Source organism: Barbus barbus (assembly GCF_936440315.1).
Source record: "Barbus barbus genome assembly, chromosome: 9".
NCBI classification, from domain to species: Eukaryota; Metazoa; Chordata; class Actinopteri; order Cypriniformes; family Cyprinidae; genus Barbus; species Barbus barbus.
The window spans coordinates 3,666,649-3,685,725 of record NC_136737.1 but is presented as its reverse complement, the minus strand read 5'-3'; the positions used below and the strand labels follow the sequence as shown (position 1 = coordinate 3,685,725).

The following is a 19,077-nucleotide window of genomic DNA, read 5'->3' as shown; positions in this document are numbered from 1 at the left end:
TATATTTGTGGGTAAGTAAGTGTTGAGTGGATGACCACTCAAGACATGGAGAAAGGTGGGGAGAGACAGATGGAGAAAAGTCTTGGTAAATGTTATCAATTTCAAAAATCAATTTCAAAATCACACACACACGCATATGTGTGTGTGCGTGTATAATTTAAAAAATGTTAACAAGGTTTATTAAAAAAACACTAAGTAAATACTTGTTTCAGTAGCTTATATATATTAAATATAAAAATATAGATATATAAAAATGTCAACATAGATTGTGTTAAGCATTAATGTAACATCTGACATGGTATTCAATATAGATTTGGATATTTTTATGAACATAAATTAACTCCATAATTGTGTAATTTCAAATACATATGCTGTTTACGTTTTAAATGACTATGACAAATATATAACAAATGAAAAAAGAAAACCAAACATTTATGTAAATCTAGACAAAATGATTGCTAAAAATTACTGCCAGAAATTGTATAGTGTTGTATTATTCCAAGATTTTATTTTTGCATGTTTACTGAAACTGCAAACTGTAATTCAGGGTATTTTTGTGTGCACTTTTTTACATTAATATTTTAAAAGATTTACTGCGTTATTTCTGTAAGTATTGCATGTTGAGTTGGTGATGTAGAGAAATGTGTCTGTGTGCTGAATATACATATCATTCCTCATCTGAGGAACGCCATCTTTTGTATCTGAACGCCATCTATTGGACAGACAGAATCATAACTCCTAACCAGTAATGGCATTTATTAAATCATTCTGCACCAATAATCCTGTGTGAGAAATAAATCATCTCCCAAAGAAAGAGTCCAAAAGCCGTTTATTTCATGTTGAGATGTTTGAGTTTCAGCTGTCAGATACACTCACAGGCGCCGGTTCAGAGACGCTCCTCTGATACGCACAGAGCTGCAGGACCCCTGAAACATACCATACACAAAGACACATGAAGAAAAAAACAAAACAAGGAACTGTTATTTATGACTTTTACAGTTATTATGAATTCTGATTTTTTTATTACATTTTTTGAAATAAAGACGAATATTGTAAAAAAAATGAAGCAAGAAAAAAAAATATTTTTGCACAAAATCTTAGACATCAATTTTCTAAAGATTTTCAAAAGTGTTTTTTTTTTTTTTTTTTTTTTTTAGGATAAAAGGTATTCAGACTCCAACCTACAAGCATTTACAAATACAAAAAAAAAAACCTTCGTTCAAAATAATAATTTTAATTAATTCAATTATTTATTTTCTTTGAATATTAAAAAAAGCATTTAAATAAAATGTTTTGTGAATAATTGACAATATATTTTAATAAAGCTTTTTTTTTAAATGACAAAAAACAACAACTTTTCTTTAATAATTTTTACAATTTTCTTTTTTATATTTTTATTTTTTGGGGAAAAATTAAAAAAAATTTTTTAAAAATTCTTTAAATAAAATTATAAGGGACGGAAACCAGAGTTTTATAGTGAAAACCTGATATTTGTTTTATATTATGCATATTTATTTAATTATTTTAATTTATTGTAAAAAGAGAAAAAGAATCAACTTTTTTTATTATTACTATGTACTATGACAAAAGCAAAAACCAAGCAAGTTTTATTTAGACCTGTGTTTTTGTATTATGAATATTTATTATATGCTTTGCAAATTATTATATGCAAATAAAAAAATAATGGAAAAAAAAAAAACTTTAAACTAGATTTTCAAAACCTAATTGTTTTCAAAAAAAAAAAAATTATTATATATATATATATATATATATATATATATATATATATATATATATATATATATATATATACACACACACCCCCACAAATAATAAAAAAAAAATTCCCGCATATTTTGTAAAAAAGCATGCTATAAAATGAAATGTACCTGCTCCAAAAGCCAATATGATGCCGATCCAACCCAAGATATACGACCATGAGAATCTCCAGTCGATGTAGCGTTTGCCGAAGAAGTTGACTGTCAAGCCGGTGTAGATCGCCAAAGCCAAGAGCGCAAGAAATCCTGCAGAAACACAGACCGCTTCAGAGCAGAAACCACTGTTTACGAAGCAGAAATCTGCTCAAAATGTAGTAAATGTTTTTCACAATTGAAATAATGTCATAACTTAAAGACATTTGACATTTAAGTTATTAAAATTTCAATTAATTTAAACTTAATTTTTTATAACTAAAAATGTCAGAATTTAAAATCAATTTAAATAATTACATTTTTAATAACTACAAATTTAATTTTTTACTTATTTTAAATACTTAAAATTTAAGTCTATAAAAATAAAGTCTAAAAATGTCAATTGTTTTAACATAATATAATAATTACATTTAAATATTATAAGCTGTCAAATTTCAAATAAAGCGTTATAACATTATTCTTCATTGTGATGGATGCACCAACTATACATAAGAGTTTTAAACGGAAAAGCAAACTAAGAAACCATTTTAAAGAACTGAAAACTATTTTCATAAGTTGTATGACTTTAAGTCTTTCACAATGAAAAATGCAAAAATATAATAATATAAAATGAGAAATAATTATTCTAAAAATGTTTTATTATTAATAGATACAGAGTATAAAAAAATATTTGTCATTTTCCTTAGACATGAAATTAAGTTTTATGCTTTTAATTAGGAATATTGCAAATATTAAAAAACATGCAACCAAAAATAAAATACACAATCAAATAATAATTAAAAATCTGAAAATAAATAAAAATAAAATAAGAAATAAAAATACGAAATATTTTTAATATTAATATTGTCCTACTCAGATGGACCGAGATTACTACATGTTTTTTTGTTTTTCATATTTTCCCAGAAGCTGAAGTGTGCGAGATGTATTTTGTGTGTGTGTTTCTGACCGGACAGCAGCAGGGCGATTCCTCCGGTCCGCACCCGTCGGCTCTGGGGCCGTTTGGACGCAGTGATGCCCAAAAGCACTCCAGCAAAGCAGCCCAGCACCGACAGCAGCATGAAGGCCCGCGTGGCGTCCCAGAATGCTGCGGGACAAACACAATTAATGCACGGGCTGTTATAGATTAAGGATTTTCTAGAAGCAAGGATAAAAAAACATTTTGTGTAACCACCGTAACAAAACGAAGGGTTAAAGCTAAAATGTGGTACTTTATTCACTAAAATAAATGTAATCTTACCGTATACAAAAACTCGCTCACTCTGCTGTAATTTAATAGATTAAATGCACTAGAATTTTATTGAAACTGTTCATGTAGCGTGGATTAAAATTCATATACAGAGTAAATACGTTTCACTGAACAGTTAAAAATAAGTTTGAAAAGTTGTCAGGAGCGCGGTGGTGCAGTAGTAGCCTAAGTTTAACTTTTAAGTTCTGGCGCTTTTATTTAGGCTTCAAAATTCATAAAAGCTATATTATTTTGTGAAGATAATCTTGATGGACAAAACGTGTAATTTCATGAACTATGATTGAACTTATTTTTTGCGATAATCCAAAAGCCTTTGGAAAAATCCTATTGGCTTTTTGTGGAGGGAACCAGTTTCATGCTAACAGTCGATCCGCCTACAAAGTGACGTCGTAGTTCCCCAACTCTATTTACCGCGGTTTAACCGCACTCACCCACGGTCAGCGTGTGGGCGTGGCACTTGCGATTGATGCAGAACCTCCAGAGGCCCTGATTGGCTGCGTTCCCTGAGTAGCGATACTGCATCCAAAAGTCAGTAGCCGTGGAGATGACGAGGAGCACGAGGGCCGCCGCTCCACACAGAGAGGCCCCGCCCACCAGAGTGAACACCATCAATCAGGATCAGAACGCCCTCCTGCACAAACACACACGTTCACTAACGATCACCGCTAATGAAACAACATCTGCTCACTAACTGATCAACACTGTACTGAACACACTAATGCTGAAGAACTTGCTTTAAAAGGAACACTCCACTTGGAAATAGGCTCATTGTACAACTCCCCCAGAGTTAAACAGTAGAGTTTTACCGTTTTTGAATCCATTCAGCCGATCTCCGTGTCTGGCGGTAGCACTTTTAGCTTAGCTTAGCATAGATCATTGAATCGGATTAGACCATTAGCATCTCGCTCATATTACTCAGCTCCTGAAAGTAGTCCCCAGCTATATCATAACTAGTTACCTAGCTGGGGATACTTTCAGACGCTGCGTAATATCATTGCGTCTGCTGCACCCATGGTACGGCAGCAAAGTTCCTTGATTATTACGCCGGGACGAGAGTATAGTTCCTAGCCATAGAAAATCGCAACTTTTCATTTTCCGTCGGTCTTAGTACACGATGTGACTACAGAAGGGTCAAGCTAATAGGAAAAGTATCGAAACACTTTGGTCATTTTTGATGAACAAATGCTAATGGTCTAATCCGATTCAATGTTTACTATTGTAAAATGAGCCTATTTTCAAAAAAAGTGGAGTGTTCCTTTACATTTGCACGCCACTGCATGGCAACGTGCCAACATCCAATCAGAAAGCTTTAGTAACCGCATGGCAACCATGCAACAAGTTTTGCACATGCAAGCTCCGCTCAAATTTTTGGTAAAAGCACATTTGAAAATTTTACGCTGAAATGTGATTCAGCTTTCATTTTTTTCTCAGGATAACACCTTTAAAACATATAATACATACAAATTTAGGCAAAATATCATATTTGTTACTATTACAAATAGGAATGAATTGATATATTAGTAAATAAAAACAACAACAATACAAAATGATATGATAAATTAAATGTATTTGTGTCATTTTTATAGCAAATACTGCATACAACAAATAGAAATAATAATACATTATATGATAGACTAAATGTATATAATAATAAATGTACAACATATAAACAATAACGATGAATTAAAGGATAAATTAAATGCAATTTGTTATGACACATATACAACATATAAACAATATTAATACTAAATTACAGGACAAATTACAAGTGTTATTTATACAATATTACAAATAGCAAATAAATTGATTAATATATTAGTAAATAACAATAATAATAAATTATAGGATATATTAAATGTATTTGTGTAATTTTTACAATATAAAAAAAACAATAATAATAAATTAGGATAAATTAAATGTATTTGTGTAATTATAACAAATATACAACATATTAATAGGACAACTTAAAAGTATGTGTACTTTTATAATAAATATAGCCTACAACATGTAAATACTAATAATAATAAAGTATAGGATGGATTAAATCCAGTTGTTTAATGTTTATAATAAATATACAACAAATATATTTTCAAAATATATAAACCAAATTAAACTTTGCAAGAAGTGTTATTAATGGTTTTAAACACCTTTAAACTATTTTATTACTAAATATTTGTCATTTAAAAGTATTTTAATTGTATATTCCACAATAGCATATAGAAATCCACCTATTATTTTGCTTCTCCTAAACACTTTATTAATGCCATATTATTAAATGTCTAAAGATGAAAGATCTCAATATTATTGAAGGCACTTTTACTTTTACAAATACTATGTTGATACCAATTCTCAATACTTTTTCTTGTGTTATCTACTAACTTTTTACAATCAGCCCGTTTGTCTGTGGTCCTCAGCGGTTCCCTCCTGCCTCCATCGACCTGTTTATGAACAAAAGCCGTTCTGTGCGATCAGCATTTGGCTCGAATCAATCAAACTCGATCCGTTCATCATAAGCGCGTCTGAATGCGAAGCGTTTGCACAGCACAAACTGGATCAGCACTTTTCAAACTCGAGCTGAACGCTGCCAAACACACACACAGTCCACAAATTACTCATTCACAGACGAATAAGAGAGCCATTCACGATTAAACTCACAAAACGTGCAATAAATGCATCGCAAATGGACGCGGAGAACAACCCGCGCTTTTGTTCCCGCCAAAGCAAGGATTTAAAACACAACGGTCAAAAATAACGGTCAAATCATTCCAAGACTTCCTTCAGACGGCAACGGATCGTCCAGGTAAAACACCTAATAAAGTAGGTAAAAGTGTGTTAGATCAAGTTAATAACATAATATCTGTCTTCATATACCTCTCTGACGCTTGCTGCCTGTCTCCAGCGAAGATTGCGCGCTGTGCGCGCGATTCTAGCGGTTTTAAGCCCACTACGCGTCATTGTTTGGGCCACAATAGAGCGAATCATCCAGTCAGACATGTGAGATGTGAGGTAATCCGCATCTTTCACAGCATCTCGTTCTCTCCCTGTCCTCACAATCAGTCTTCTGCATCACCAGAAGGGGACGCGTCGTGACGCGCGTCGACGCCCTCGTCTTCCTTCTTTGGCTGGAGATCAAATCGATCCAGAACTCTTGGGGATTTGAAGGATGAAGAAACGGCTACATAACATCTACATGTAGTTAAAGACTCAAAAGAACATGCAATGTTCCAAATATAACTAAACCTTGCTGCAATGTTACAAGTTTCTTGGCAGAGAACATTAGAATATCTGTTCTGGGAACCAGAAAGTAGCTGAACGTTCTGGAAACCAACATTTGTTTGCTGGTTAAATTGATTCAGAATTCTTGGACTGGAGGTTTACAGGGTTTGGAGCATGAAGAAACATTGACCAGCACATCTACATAGAGTTAAACTCAAAATATTATGCAATACATGAGCGAACTAGTCAGACAACACAGAACATTCCTCTAATGTTGCCATATGGTTATTCTTTTGGAAGCCAAATAAAAATGTTATAGGAATATTCTCCACACCTAACGAGATCATTCTTTTTATGCAGTTAATATTTTCTGGCAGAGAAAGCTTGAATGTCTTGATTGTGAAATAAATTGCATCTTGCACAAGTGCATTTATACAGTATGCATCTCGAGGAAACCAGATCCTTAATTAAATTTAGAATTAGAATTTTTGGAGATTGAAAATCACGATTCCTTGCTAAATCGATTTGTCAAACAAACACAACAAATAAAAATGAGAGAAAAAAAAACATGGTAAGTACACATTCCAGCCCAAAAAATTATAATTAAAATTATTAAACAATATAATTAAATAGAATTATATATTAAATATAATTACATATAATTAAACAATTATATTTTACAATTACAAATACATGCTTTTAGATATATATAACAAAAATGTTTATATATGTTGTAGATTTTAATAAATAAACACTGTATAATAATTATATTGTTTACATTTTTTTATATTTAAATGATATATTTAAACTATACTAAATAACAGTAATGAGAAAATAAAAACAGTATTATTTAACAAAACATCAATTTGTCATTCAGTTTGAATTTATTTAAAATACTACTAACAATCCAAGCAGATTTTTCATATATAAATTGGCATAATTCAGAAAGATCAGGAAGTTCACGTATACACCTGACGTTCATAAACTACAAATTATATACGTTAGACATGAAAATACGCAGCATAATAACAATGCTGAAAACATCAGACTGAACCACGTCTGACTGCGGGAAGAGTTCAAACCCCTATTTATAATCACGCGAGTCAAAGTCAAAGCAAAACAGCATGTCGTCGTAACGAAAGGCCTTACGATGGTCTGGGCGAGTAGATTAGCGTATAGCGCTACAGACTCATAAACGACACGAGCAGCTCAATCAATCAGTCTGAATGAGGACGAGACGGGCGTCAATCACTTCTTATTCGCATGTCCTTTTCCTGTCTTCATGCCCCGCCCTCCTTTACGGCCTTGCCCTCCTTTGCCCCGCCCCCTCTGGTCTTTCCTCTGCGCGGCTCTGGTGTCTTTCTTCAATCGTCCGTCCACCACGCGGAAAGTGCCCTTGACTCCGGCTGGTCGGCGCACCCTGCGTCCCACGCCCTTCTTAGCCACGACGTACGTGAGGTCTCGCTTCTCCTTTCCCACGCCGGCTTTCTTGTAGATGCTGTGAGCGAAGGAAAAAGAAAATGATTAGGCTTCAGTGCATTGGGAATGAAACTAAGCAGATGTGTGGATGTCGAGGCCGACCTCTTGAGCTGAGCCATCTTCTCTCGCTCTGAAATATCCACCGTATTCACCACAGCTTCGGCCTTCTTCTTCGCCTGCTCCATCTTCTTCAACATCTACAACAGAAAACACGCATTTAACGGCCAGATTCAGTTTTGAGTTTTCTGAAATCAAAGTATGTTGTAGCACCAGAAACAACCATAACTGTTTGACCACATTCCACCGGACAATGATTTTTAAAAACATTTTGATATAACTAAAAAATAGAAGTAAAACTTGTTCAATATAACGAAAACAAACAGGTTTTAAATATAAAATTCTATATTAACTACATAATTAAACAATGTGGTAATGATTTTATTTCTTTTAACAACAACAGCAGCTTAAAAACTATACACACACACACACATATATACACATATACATACATATACACACGTTCAAAATTAATAATAATAATAAATTATAAAAATCTGAAAATCATTTTAACAAAATTTAATGTATAGGTAAAAAGTAAAAAAAATTAAATATAAAAGCTATATAATATCGACAATAAAATTATTTTTTAAAATGCAGTCATATTTCATTGTTACTATTAATAATATTCATTATTATAATAATAAAACTATACAGCATTCTATCTCTTCTCATCACTCAGCTTTTCAGACATCTGCTCTTTCTATTAATGTTTAAGATGTCAGGATTGTCTCACCCGTCTCTTCTTGCGCGCTTTGGCCTCTGCTACTCGTCTGACTGGCCGGGCGTTGATTTCCCGCCATTTCTGCTTGTATTCCTCCACCATTTCCTTGGTGATGGGAACAGGCCTCTTCCGGTGCTTCTTTTCATCGTCAACCAACCACGCAGGAATTTCGGTCATATCCTCAGAATTCGCAAACCTACGAGAGCAGCACGAAGACGATGTTATAACCTCAGAAATGCACAAATAACGCAATTGTTAGCAAGTCATTAGCGCAGTCTGACCTGTGGAAAGAGCCGTCGATCAGGTCTCGCGCTCGCTTTTTGGAGGTAGCAATCTGAGCGCCGAGCGCCAAACCCTCTGCGTCGAGAATTCTTGCACGTTTGTCTGCGAAATAAAAACACATTTAAATCTACTATTAACAATGAAACTATCTTCAGACGTCGAATGTTAAATACGATTCTCAACTGACTTATTTTTTCAACAGGAACGACTTGAAAGTTGTCGTCATCCGTCGCTCCTCTCGCGTCGTTGGCTGCCGAGGCTTGTTTCATTTGTGCAATTTCTCTGTCGGAAAAAAATACTTTTTAGCAAACAAAATCAAGTATAGATACGTTAATATTAACTAAAATATACACGTAACACCTCTCATCATCGCTGCTGCTGTCGTCATCAGAGTCGCTGTCGTCTTCATCCGCATTCACTTCCTGTGATGGCGCGGCCACTTCCTGTACCTGCACGGCAGGCTCCGCCTCCGCTTCCGCTTTCCTCTTTTTGCCTTTTCCGGTCTGCAGCAGCTGGGTTTGTTTCAGTTCGCTCAAGGCATCGTCGTCCAAATCCAACTCGGAAAAGATGTCCTGCGCAATGTAAAGAAAACGTTAAAATCTACCGTAAACCGGTTTTAAGTCTAAATGCGTGATTCGCACCTTGCTGAACCACATGTTGGTCTCGCGTTCTCTCTTCTCGTCTTTTTCTTCCAGTTCGACGAGTAACTCGTTCCCGTTGGCTTCCCCTTCGTCCTGTGGCTCACCGGCAAACGAAACTCTGCAGAAATGCAAAAAAACCAGCGATGAATTCCTTGGAAACAACTATTCATATACAGTTTCTAAAAGTTTGGACAAAAATAAAATTGTGTTTTTGTAACTCTTTATTTAATCTTCATTTTTTTAATGATCTATATTTTCTTCCTCCCATAAAACACATTAAAAAAAAATACAGTTTCTATGAAATGTTACAAAGATTTACCATGGCAAGTACAGTTGGTGCCAAAATATCAGTTTTTACAATTACTGCTACAAAATTAATGTAGGAACCTGCTATTAGCTACCCATGTTACAAAAATGTATTAATATTTATAATATATGTTTATATATTAATAATAATAAAGTTAAGAAAACAAATATAAAACAAAACATAATCTAAAATAAATTAGTTTACATTATGCTTTAAATATAAAAACAAAATCAGAAAAATATACACATTAATATTTTTTAAATCTGACAGTACTATTTTAATGGCAAAAGAGGGTTTGCACTGGCACAGGCTGTTAGTAAAACTGGCCCTAGTTTTTATTGATAAAACAATTATAATATAAATGCACACACACAAAAAAAAAGACATTTATAAAATACATATTTAACATATGACAATTAATATCTTATAATGTTATTTATAACAAGAGTCAAGAAATATAAATATTTACTTGATATTTCTCATATTTTTATATTCAAAATAAACAATACATATTTACATTAATTATATACATATATACACACACACACACACAGGGGTGGACTTAACCAATAGGCGAGGTAAGCGGCTGCTTAGGGCCCCGGGGAATCAGAGGGCCCCATCTGATATTCGCGAAACATTCTCGGTAAATGCACCAGTATGTATTTGTGTTATGGAGAGCGTCAAATGTTCACTCGCCACTCAAAACGGAGAGTTTTTGTCAGGTGCGGAGTTCTGCAAGCTTGTGAATCTTATTATAACAACGTGTAGATAAGATGTAAATAAGAGATTCATAGTGCAGAGAGCTTATTAACAGAACGTCGTGAGATTGCGATGAACTGAAGTGAGTGACAGCTAATGATTATAGACGGAGCGCTCTTTGCGTGCATTCTAAGCGGTTTAGACTGTCTCGGAACAGATATATCCACCTCAGTAAAGAAATTGTGTTTCAAGTCATAATTTTATTTGTCACAATTTTTCACAATTTTCCTAGGTGCATTAGCGCGAACTATAAATGCAAATGAATTATAAACTAAAAACGCGTATAAAATGCACGAATGCAATGACTTGAGATTTCCGCTTAATAGATTACATTTTTCAATTTGTTTCTCTGCAAACCCTATCGTATGCCTTAAGAACACTTGGAATACGGAAAGAGTTGCATGACATTTTAATCCTTTTTGTAAAAAGACTGAAGAAGTTTACAATTCATTAAATGGACAAGTGCAAGCATTTTTTTAATATAATGTCTTTTGTGATCCGAAAAAAATAAGGTAGCTTAATATGGCTTTAAAATAGCATCAGGTTGACTAATTATTTGGGCTTCTTAGGTTATAATAAATAATAGTTATAGCTATAATGAGAGAGCTAGCGAGCAAAGTAAAGGTTAGATGTGAAAGAGCATATAGTCATTGTGTTGGGGCCCCATACCTGAAATTTGCTTAGGGCCCCCAAATCACTAAGTCCGTCCCTGTATATATGTGTGTGTGTATATATATATATATATATATATATATATATATATATATATATATATATATATATATATATATATATATATATATATATATATATATTTTTTTTTTTTTTTTTTTAAATGTGTATTTATATATACAACTTAATTTGAATTATATATTTATGTAATGTATGTATGTATATATTAACTTATATTTTGGCACAAACTGTACTTGCCATGGTAAATATTTGTAATATTTCATAGAAACTGTATTTTTTTTTTAATGTGTGTTTTATGGAAGAAAAAAAAAAAGTTTCTCCCATAAAAAAAGTTACAAAAACACAAATTTTATTTATATATATATATATATATATATATATATATATATATATATATATATATATATATATATATATATATATATATACACACTTTTTAAATTATTGTTTATTTAATATAAAATTCTAATATCATTTTATATTTAATATATGTTAATGTAACAGACAAGCCAAACTAAACATTCCACAAAAGGAAGGAAAAAGAACTGTACTTTTTCTTCTTAGGCATCTTTTCCTCAATTTCTTTCTCTTTCTTCTCGATCTCCTCAAGATCGTCTGAGTCAAGGTCAGAGGCCAGAGACATTCGCTCATCCTCGTCTTCATCAGAGATGTGCAGATCATCCTCTTCCTCCTCCACCACAGCATCGGCTCCCTTCATGTCTCCCTGTGTGATTTCGCGCAGACCCTGAAGAACACACACACACCATCAGGACGAGTTCAGGAGTCACTCAGCGTCCTGAAGACCTGCTGGTTTCTTACCTGGGCCTTCTTGATGGCGTTGAGAGAAAACATGGAGGAATCGCTGGTTTCGGCGATGGAGACGCCGGGAAGATCCATCTTCAGCTCCACTCGCTCTCTCTGCTTCCGCTTCTCCTTCAGCAGATTCTTCTTCTTCCTGTTTACCAACAAAAACACACGTCAAACCGGTTAAAACACCAGCTTCAAAGACACCAATTTAACGTTCGAACAGCAGGGTTATTATCGCCAACTAAAACTTATTGAAAAAATTCAATATTTGAAATAAAACATAAAACTTATATTTTAAAAACATTTATTTCACTTCAGCTACTTGTCAAGACAACATTTCCACATTACTAAAATAACTACAAATAAGTAAATTAAAACTAAAAGTGTATTTAAAAAATTGTTTTTAAAAACTATTACAAATGACAAAATTTAATAAAACTTTAACCAAAATATTAGATGAAATCTAATTCAAAATATTAAACATTTAAAACCATTAAATCACTAAATACATGAAAATATATTAGTAATATTTATTTTTTTATGTTTAGATTTTATTTATTACATTAATATTTAGATATAGATATATTGTAGTTATATTTTATGACTGCTTAGATGAATAGAAATAGAACATTTTAAAATCTCATACAAAATAGTAACAAAAATAAATGTTATATTATTAAGTAATTAAAATACTAACATTTAGATCTTGATATATTATCATATTAATATAATAATAACATTAGATTGTTTATATTATTAATAGTTTAGATATACGCAACAGAAAATTATATCTAAAAACAGAAAATATTAGATAAAATCTAATTAAATATTAAAAACAACTTTACATAAAATTTAAATATATAAATAATATTTACATTGCTTATATTTTACTGAATACTGAATATAAGATCAATAAGACTGTATACAATTATTTATAATTAAATAAATGATAATAAATTAATATTAAACAATTCAGATTTGATCATTTATATATTTTTTAAAAATTATATTAATAATATTTAGATTTGTTTATACTTTAGATTAAATAAAATGTATTTATTTATTTTTTATTTACTTTATTATTTGATATTTAGACTTTTTGAAAGTAATTAATCATTTAGATTATTTATTATTAATTTAGATTATTTACCATTAAATCGGTTTATTACTACATAATTTATTATTAAATCACTATAAAAAACAATTAAAATATAGTAATAATATTTACATTTATTAATTTAGCAGGCATTTATCCAAAGCGACTACATTATGTAATTATAATGATAATAATATAACATAGTTCAGTTTTATTGATAGTTTGGTTTAGATGCACATAAATGAAAATCTACCGTCTGAGTTCGGCAAACTCTTCGGCTTTCATCTGCGCCAGCTTCTTCTCCATGTCCTCTTCCTCACCATCCTCCTCATCCTTCTGTTCGCCTCCCTTTTTCTTGCTTTCCTTCTCGTCAATATCGCTATCGTCATCGTTTGAGCTAAAACCGCGATAAAATAGGTAGTTATTAACAGAATTTGAATCTACGATATGTGAACTATGACGTGATGACGCACCTCATTTCCTGGCCCTGCTGCTTGGCTTCCTGCCTCAGCCTTTTAGACAGGAATCTCCTCAATTTGGATCTCCATGACAACAGCAGACTAACAACACAACAGCCAATCAGATTTCGGCTCCGGGACACTGACTCTCCATATATGGTCAACAAGTGCAGTCACTCACCGCAGTTCCTTTCGGCCCAGGACTTTAATGTCGGAGCAGCACTCTCTGATTTCTGGTGAAGTGACGGGATGGGATTCTAGCTCGGGGTTATCGAAGGTTATCTGGAGCAGAAAAAGAGAAACTAGATATGTACATTTCCTGAAGAAAATGTGAGTGGTGCTTGCCGTGGCAAAACTCGGCACTCGGTTGTTTGGGACTGTCTAAGCAGTTGCTACGTTGACATGAGTGGTTTCCAAGGCACTGCTAGGCGGCTGTTAGAGTGTTCTGGGTGGTTGCTAGGGTGTTGCTATGCAGTTGCTAGAGTACTTGTGGTGGTTCCTAGGGTGGTTGCTATGCGGTTGCCAGGGTACTCAGTTTGGTTGCTAGGGTACCTGGGATGGTTGCTACGGCGTTGCACAGCTACGCGGTTGCTAGGGTGTTGCTCTGCAGTTGCTAGAGCACTTGTGGTGGTTCCTAGTATGTTGCTATGCGGTTGCCAGGGTACTCAGATTCGTTGCTAGTGTACCTGGGATAGTTGCTAGGGTGTTGCACTGCTAGGCAGTTGCTAAGGTGTTGCTAGAGTACTTCTGGTGGTTCCTAGGGTGGTTGCTAGGATGTTGCTATGCGGTTTCCAGGGTACTCCATTTGGTTGCTAGGGTACCTGGGATGGTTGCTACAGCGTTGCACCACTACGCGGTTGCTAGGGTGTTGCTCTGCAGTTGCTAGAGCACTTGTGGTGGTTCCTAGTATGTTGCTATGCGGTTGCCAGGGTACTCAGTTTCGTTGCTAGGGTACCTGGGATAGTTGCTAGGGTGTTGCACTGCTAGGCAGTTGCTAGGGTGTTGCTAGAGTACTTCTGGTGGTTCCTAGGGTGGTTGCTAGGATGTTGCTATGCGGTTTCCAGGGTAATCCATTTGGTTGCTAGGGTACCTGGGATAGTTGCTAGGGTGTTGCACTGCTAGGCGGTTGTTAGGGTGTTCTGGGTGATTGCTAGGGTGTTGCTATGTGGTTGCTAGAGCACTTGTGGTGGTTCCTAGGATGTTGCTATGCAGTTGCCAGGGTACTGTTTCGTTGCTAGGGTACCTGGGATGGTTGCTAAGGTGTTGCTATGTGGTTGCTAGAGTACTCTGTGTGGTTGCTGGGGTGTTGCTAGACATGCACACTGATGTCTGGAATATGTGTGAAGTGTTTTGAAATCATACCTCATTGGCTTTGCTCAAGAAATCGACAGGGTTTTCAGCTTTTAAGAATTCAGTCACTGAGAAGGTGTGATACAGAGTGAGATCGCCATCACTGTAGCCTTCAGCCTGAAACACCACAGAAAAGAGTAAATAAAATGCTAGAAAAAGTAAAAATTACACGGACAAAAAAAAATAAAAAATTATAATACAATAAATGTTATAAAATAAAAAAATATAATACAATACATATCATGAAATGCAGAAATTTAAACAATTAATGAAAATATGTTACTGTAAAATGTAATAAGACATACTTTGGGCTTTTTTTTGCTAACCAGCTCCTTGACAGTTTTCACTTGTACGTCGACCTCTTTAAAAGCGTGTTTGGGGTCGAAGAACTTGTTGTCAATTTTATCCGGGGCCAAAAAACCTGAAGGACAGAGAAATATATTCATATACACATACAGACAGAAAAAAAAACCACGATAGAATTATAGTACAGGTGATAGAATTAATGGTAAAAAACAAACAACAGAAATGTAGAATGAATGATGGAACAAATGATAGATAGAACAAAAAACAGACAGACAGATCGACCAAGTGATAGAATGAGATCGAATGACAGACAGAACAGAAACAAATAGATAGAACAAACTAACACTAGAACAAACATACAAATAAATACAATTATAGAACAAAAGATAAAACAACTGACAAACACCAGAAAAAAACTATACAAATAGAATTATAGAATGAATGATGGATAGGAATTCATAGCAAACAAGAGAACAAATGACAGAACAAGTGAATAAAAGAACAAGCAAACGATAGCTAGATAAATGATAAATAGCCAGCAGTGCTGTCAAACCGTGCAAGTAATCGCATTCAAAATAAAAGTTTTTGTTTGCATAATGTGTGTGTGTACTGTGTTTATTTGTTATGTTTATATAAATACAGGCAAATACAGTATACATTTTGAAAATATATTATATACATTTATATACATATAATTTACATTATATATTTGACCCTGGACCATAAAACCAGTCATAAGGGTCAATCTTTCAAAATTGAGATTTATACATAATCTGAAAGCTGAATAAATAATCTTTCCATTGATGTATGGTTTGTTATGATCGGACAATATTCGTCTGAGATACAACTATTTGAAAATCTGGAATCTGAGGGTGCAAAAAAATCTAAATATTGAGAAAATCTCCTTTAAATTTGTTCAAATGAAGTTCTTAGCAATGCATATTACTAATCAAAAAAATAAGTTTTTATATATTTACTAAATATCTTCATGGAACATGATCTTTACTTAATATCCTAATGATAATTATAAGGATAGAAAGAACAAACAATACTTAAAAAAACAAATGATAGCTAAAACAAAAACAATAGAGCTATAGAAAGAATGATTGACAGTTTGAGAGAATGAATGATACAATAAACGACAGACAAATGAACAAAAACATGACCGGTAGAGCAAAAGAAGGAAAGACGGAGATGGTTTTACCCTGGCAGACGACAAAGATCTCTGCGGACTCATTTCTGGAGGCCTGCGGTTTGGTGGCCTGCACCTTCTTGAAGAACTGCTGGAAGATCCACATGAGCGGCTGGTAGTCTTTGGAGCGGAAGACTTTGGTGATGAAGGTGCCGCCTTTGGTCAGGAACTCGCAGGCCAGCTTGAGCGCCATCAGCGTCAGGTTTGCCTGCGAGAAAGCATCGTGCTGCCAGTTCGCTCCGACGTTTGGTGCACCGTCGTTCAGCACAACATCCACCTTCCACGTCTGCAGCTCCTTCTTGAGAGCCTGAGCACACATGCCAAAAATATCAAATGAGGCATTCACCCAATCACAGTGCACCGGATAGCTGGCCAATCAGAGCAGGCCTCGCTTCTCAGAACGATGAGCTTTACAAAAATCTGTGTTTCAGAAAGACGGGGCAGAGGAGCAACAATAGTTTTTTGAACCTTAAACCACGTAAACATTGCATTACACCAAATAATGTTATTTTTAGCAACGTCATATGACCACTAATTCAGTCATGTTAAAAACATTAGGTTGCGTTTAGCCTCACTTTGAACCAATGAAACTAAGTAAATAACTGAATAATCAAAGGAAGCGCACAAACACACACGCACCTGTCTGCACTTCTCCGTGGTGATGTCCTCCTGCAGCGTGACCACGTTCGGGATGGGTCTGATCGGCACCAGATCCACACCTGACAGCAAAACAACAGCGTCACACCTGGAGTCTGTCTCAAACACACACGCTTCACTTCAAAACCACTCACCGATGATCAGGCTGGACACCGGCATGAACTTCGACGCCACCTGCAACCTGAACGTGAAGGAGAGAGGTCATGAAACCAGCACAACAACTCCTCTGCTAAACACGGATCAAAGCCCAGTCAGACAGAAGCATATTACTATTGTACATGAAAACTGTATTCTTTCAAGGGAAATCAAACATGCTTTCCTTTTTACCATAAACCTCTGATGTGCTGCATCGTTTGGGAAAAATAAATGATCATAATAACAAATTTGATATTTAATTTGTATTAATTAATGCTGAAATTAAAACGGAAAACACAGAATCCCTGAAAAAACAAACAGAGACCTATTATAAATAAATAAATGAAGTTTAAATAAAACATCAAAATGCAATGCAGACAAAAAAAAAAAAAGAGACATAATCTGGGAAAGATAAACAGATTTGCACAGACCCTAATTTATTTATTATTTTTGTTAAACTTGTAATAATATGCTATATTGTTAAATTGCATAGATATCATTATTTCAATTAATTAGACATGCTTTGTGTTACCAAAAATTTAACTTAACCCTCAAAACAGCATCCAGAAAAATTGGGGGGGGGGGGGGGGGGGGGGGGGGAGCGATTTGACAGAAGAAAAAAAAAATAAAACTGGGAAAGAATAATTCTCAGAATAAATAAAACAACAACAGAACTAAATTTGGGAAAGGATCAAATAGAAATCACAGAAAAATTGCAAGCCAAAATGGATTTGATGAAGACGCAAACAGAATTAAAGGGAACAATTAAAGAAAAAAAAAATACAGAATTTGGGAAAGAATGCAAAGGAATTTGGGGAAAAAATAAAATGAATTTCACAGAAAAAAAATGGGATGTCAGACAAATTCGAGCTCATTTCAAAAGAGTTTGTGGGAAGTTTCACAACAAAAATAACGTCAAATGAAAAGAATAAAATGGACATCACAGAAAAATTAAAACAAAACAAGTAATTTTAGAAAGAATGGCACAGAAAAACACCAGGGGTTTGACAGGGCCCTAGTTAACCAGTTTAGTCTTAACTAGCAGGTCAGTTAACCCACCATCCTCCCGGGGCCGCGCACAGGTCCACCACAGCGCGAGCTCTCTGAAGAAACTGGAACTTCCGGTTGAGCTGAATGAGTTTAAACGACGATCTGGAGCGATAACCTAAAACACGGCAGAGTCACACGACACGACATCAGCATGAGCGTGTTATTTCTACCACACTGTGAGGAGCCTCAAATACTCTAGTAAACGCTGATAACGAGGTCATGTGTACGCGACTCACCGGTTTCTTTAGCGAGATGGTAGAATTTGTCCTTTCTGGTTTTCCCGACTTTCAGTTTTTTACCCATGATTTCTGTATTAAACTAACAGTTTCTTCGCTTTTTTTTCCGGACGCTTTCCACCGCGTCGCTCGTCTCGAGACACACGTGCGTTCCGGCGGTGCAGAGAGATGACGTCAGAGCCCTCAGATTTTCTATATCATAAAACGTGTGTGTGTGTGTTGTTTTTTAATGTTACGCCCCTTTTGTTTTTTTTATAGCTAACTCTCACAAGAATTGAAAAGACAAGTATTGTCTAATAAATCTATTTATTTTCCTAGCTTAGGTTGTCAAAACCTCTATTTATTGTTTATTTAGTAAAGACTTGGAATGCTATTCGGATACTATATCCTCTTCCAGCAATGTCAAAGCTTTAAAATCCTATACATTGTGCACAAATAATATTTATGTTATATAT

General features: G+C 34.3%; 2 protein-coding genes across 6 annotated transcripts; both read right to left on the bottom strand.

Moving 5' to 3' along the window:
- Positions 1–811: 811 nt before the first annotated feature.
- On the bottom strand, positions 812–6,301 carry LOC306874816 (lens fiber membrane intrinsic protein-like). 3 transcript variants are annotated; one of them, XM_079425080.1, is made up of 6 exons: positions 6,049–6,301; positions 5,557–5,758; positions 3,609–3,808; positions 2,878–3,015; positions 1,890–2,024; positions 812–926 (listed from the first exon to the last, which is right to left on the bottom strand). In XM_079425080.1, the coding sequence occupies exons 3-6, from the start codon at positions 3,784–3,786 to the stop codon at positions 856–858; spliced, it is 522 nt and encodes a 173-aa protein (XP_079281206.1). In that variant the 5' UTR covers positions 3,787–3,808; positions 5,557–5,758; positions 6,049–6,301; the 3' UTR covers positions 812–855. The 3 variants fall into 3 exon arrangements, with proteins under 3 accessions (XP_079281206.1, XP_079281207.1, XP_079281208.1); XM_079425081.1 differs by having other exon boundaries at positions 5,557–5,615; positions 6,049–6,291; XM_079425082.1 differs by lacking the exon at positions 5,557–5,758.
- A 952-nt stretch (positions 6,302–7,253) lies between these two features.
- LOC306874734 (pre-rRNA 2'-O-ribose RNA methyltransferase FTSJ3-like) lies at positions 7,254–18,798 on the bottom strand. Of its 3 annotated transcripts, none has more exons than XM_079424961.1 (19): positions 18,623–18,798; positions 18,396–18,501; positions 17,336–17,382; positions 17,184–17,263; positions 16,557–16,851; positions 15,352–15,467; positions 15,059–15,163; positions 13,878–13,978; positions 13,712–13,798; positions 13,492–13,635; positions 12,155–12,290; positions 11,887–12,080; positions 9,577–9,694; positions 9,296–9,507; positions 9,123–9,217; positions 8,935–9,037; positions 8,666–8,849; positions 7,975–8,069; positions 7,254–7,891 (listed from the first exon to the last, which is right to left on the bottom strand). In XM_079424961.1, exons 1-19 carry the CDS (start codon positions 18,687–18,689, stop codon positions 7,642–7,644), a joined length of 2,535 nt encoding a protein of 844 aa, XP_079281087.1. In that variant the 5' UTR covers positions 18,690–18,798; the 3' UTR covers positions 7,254–7,641. The 3 variants fall into 3 exon arrangements, with proteins under 3 accessions (XP_079281087.1, XP_079281088.1, XP_079281089.1); XM_079424962.1 differs by having other exon boundaries at positions 17,336–17,430; positions 18,623–18,777; XM_079424963.1 differs by lacking the exon at positions 17,336–17,382 and having other exon boundaries at positions 18,623–18,776.
- Between the last annotated feature and the right edge of the window lie 279 nt (positions 18,799–19,077).

Excerpts from the sequence above, each read along its gene's own strand:
- LOC306874816 (XM_079425080.1), bottom strand. The coding sequence starts at position 3,786 with ATGGTGTTCACTCTGGTGGGCGGGGCCTCTCTGTGTGGAGCGGCGGCC. Across the intron at positions 3,016-3,608 it reads CGCCCACACGCTGACCGTGG|CATTCTGGGACGCCACGCGG; the intron begins GTGAGTGCGGTT and ends TTTGTCCCGCAG. Across the intron at positions 2,025-2,877 it reads AATCGCCCTGCTGCTGTCCG|GATTTCTTGCGCTCTTGGCT; the intron begins GTCAGAAACACA and ends GTGTTTCTGCAG.
- LOC306874734 (XM_079424961.1), bottom strand. The coding sequence starts at position 18,689 with ATGGGTAAAAAACTGAAAGTCGGGAAAACCAGAAAGGACAAATTCTAC. Across the intron at positions 17,264-17,335 it reads GGTGTCCAGCCTGATCATCG|GTGTGGATCTGGTGCCGATC; the intron begins GTGAGTGGTTTT and ends TTTTGCTGTCAG. Across the intron at positions 7,892-7,974 it reads AAGATGGCTCAGCTCAAGAG|CATCTACAAGAAAGCCGGCG; the intron begins GTCGGCCTCGAC and ends CTTCGCTCACAG.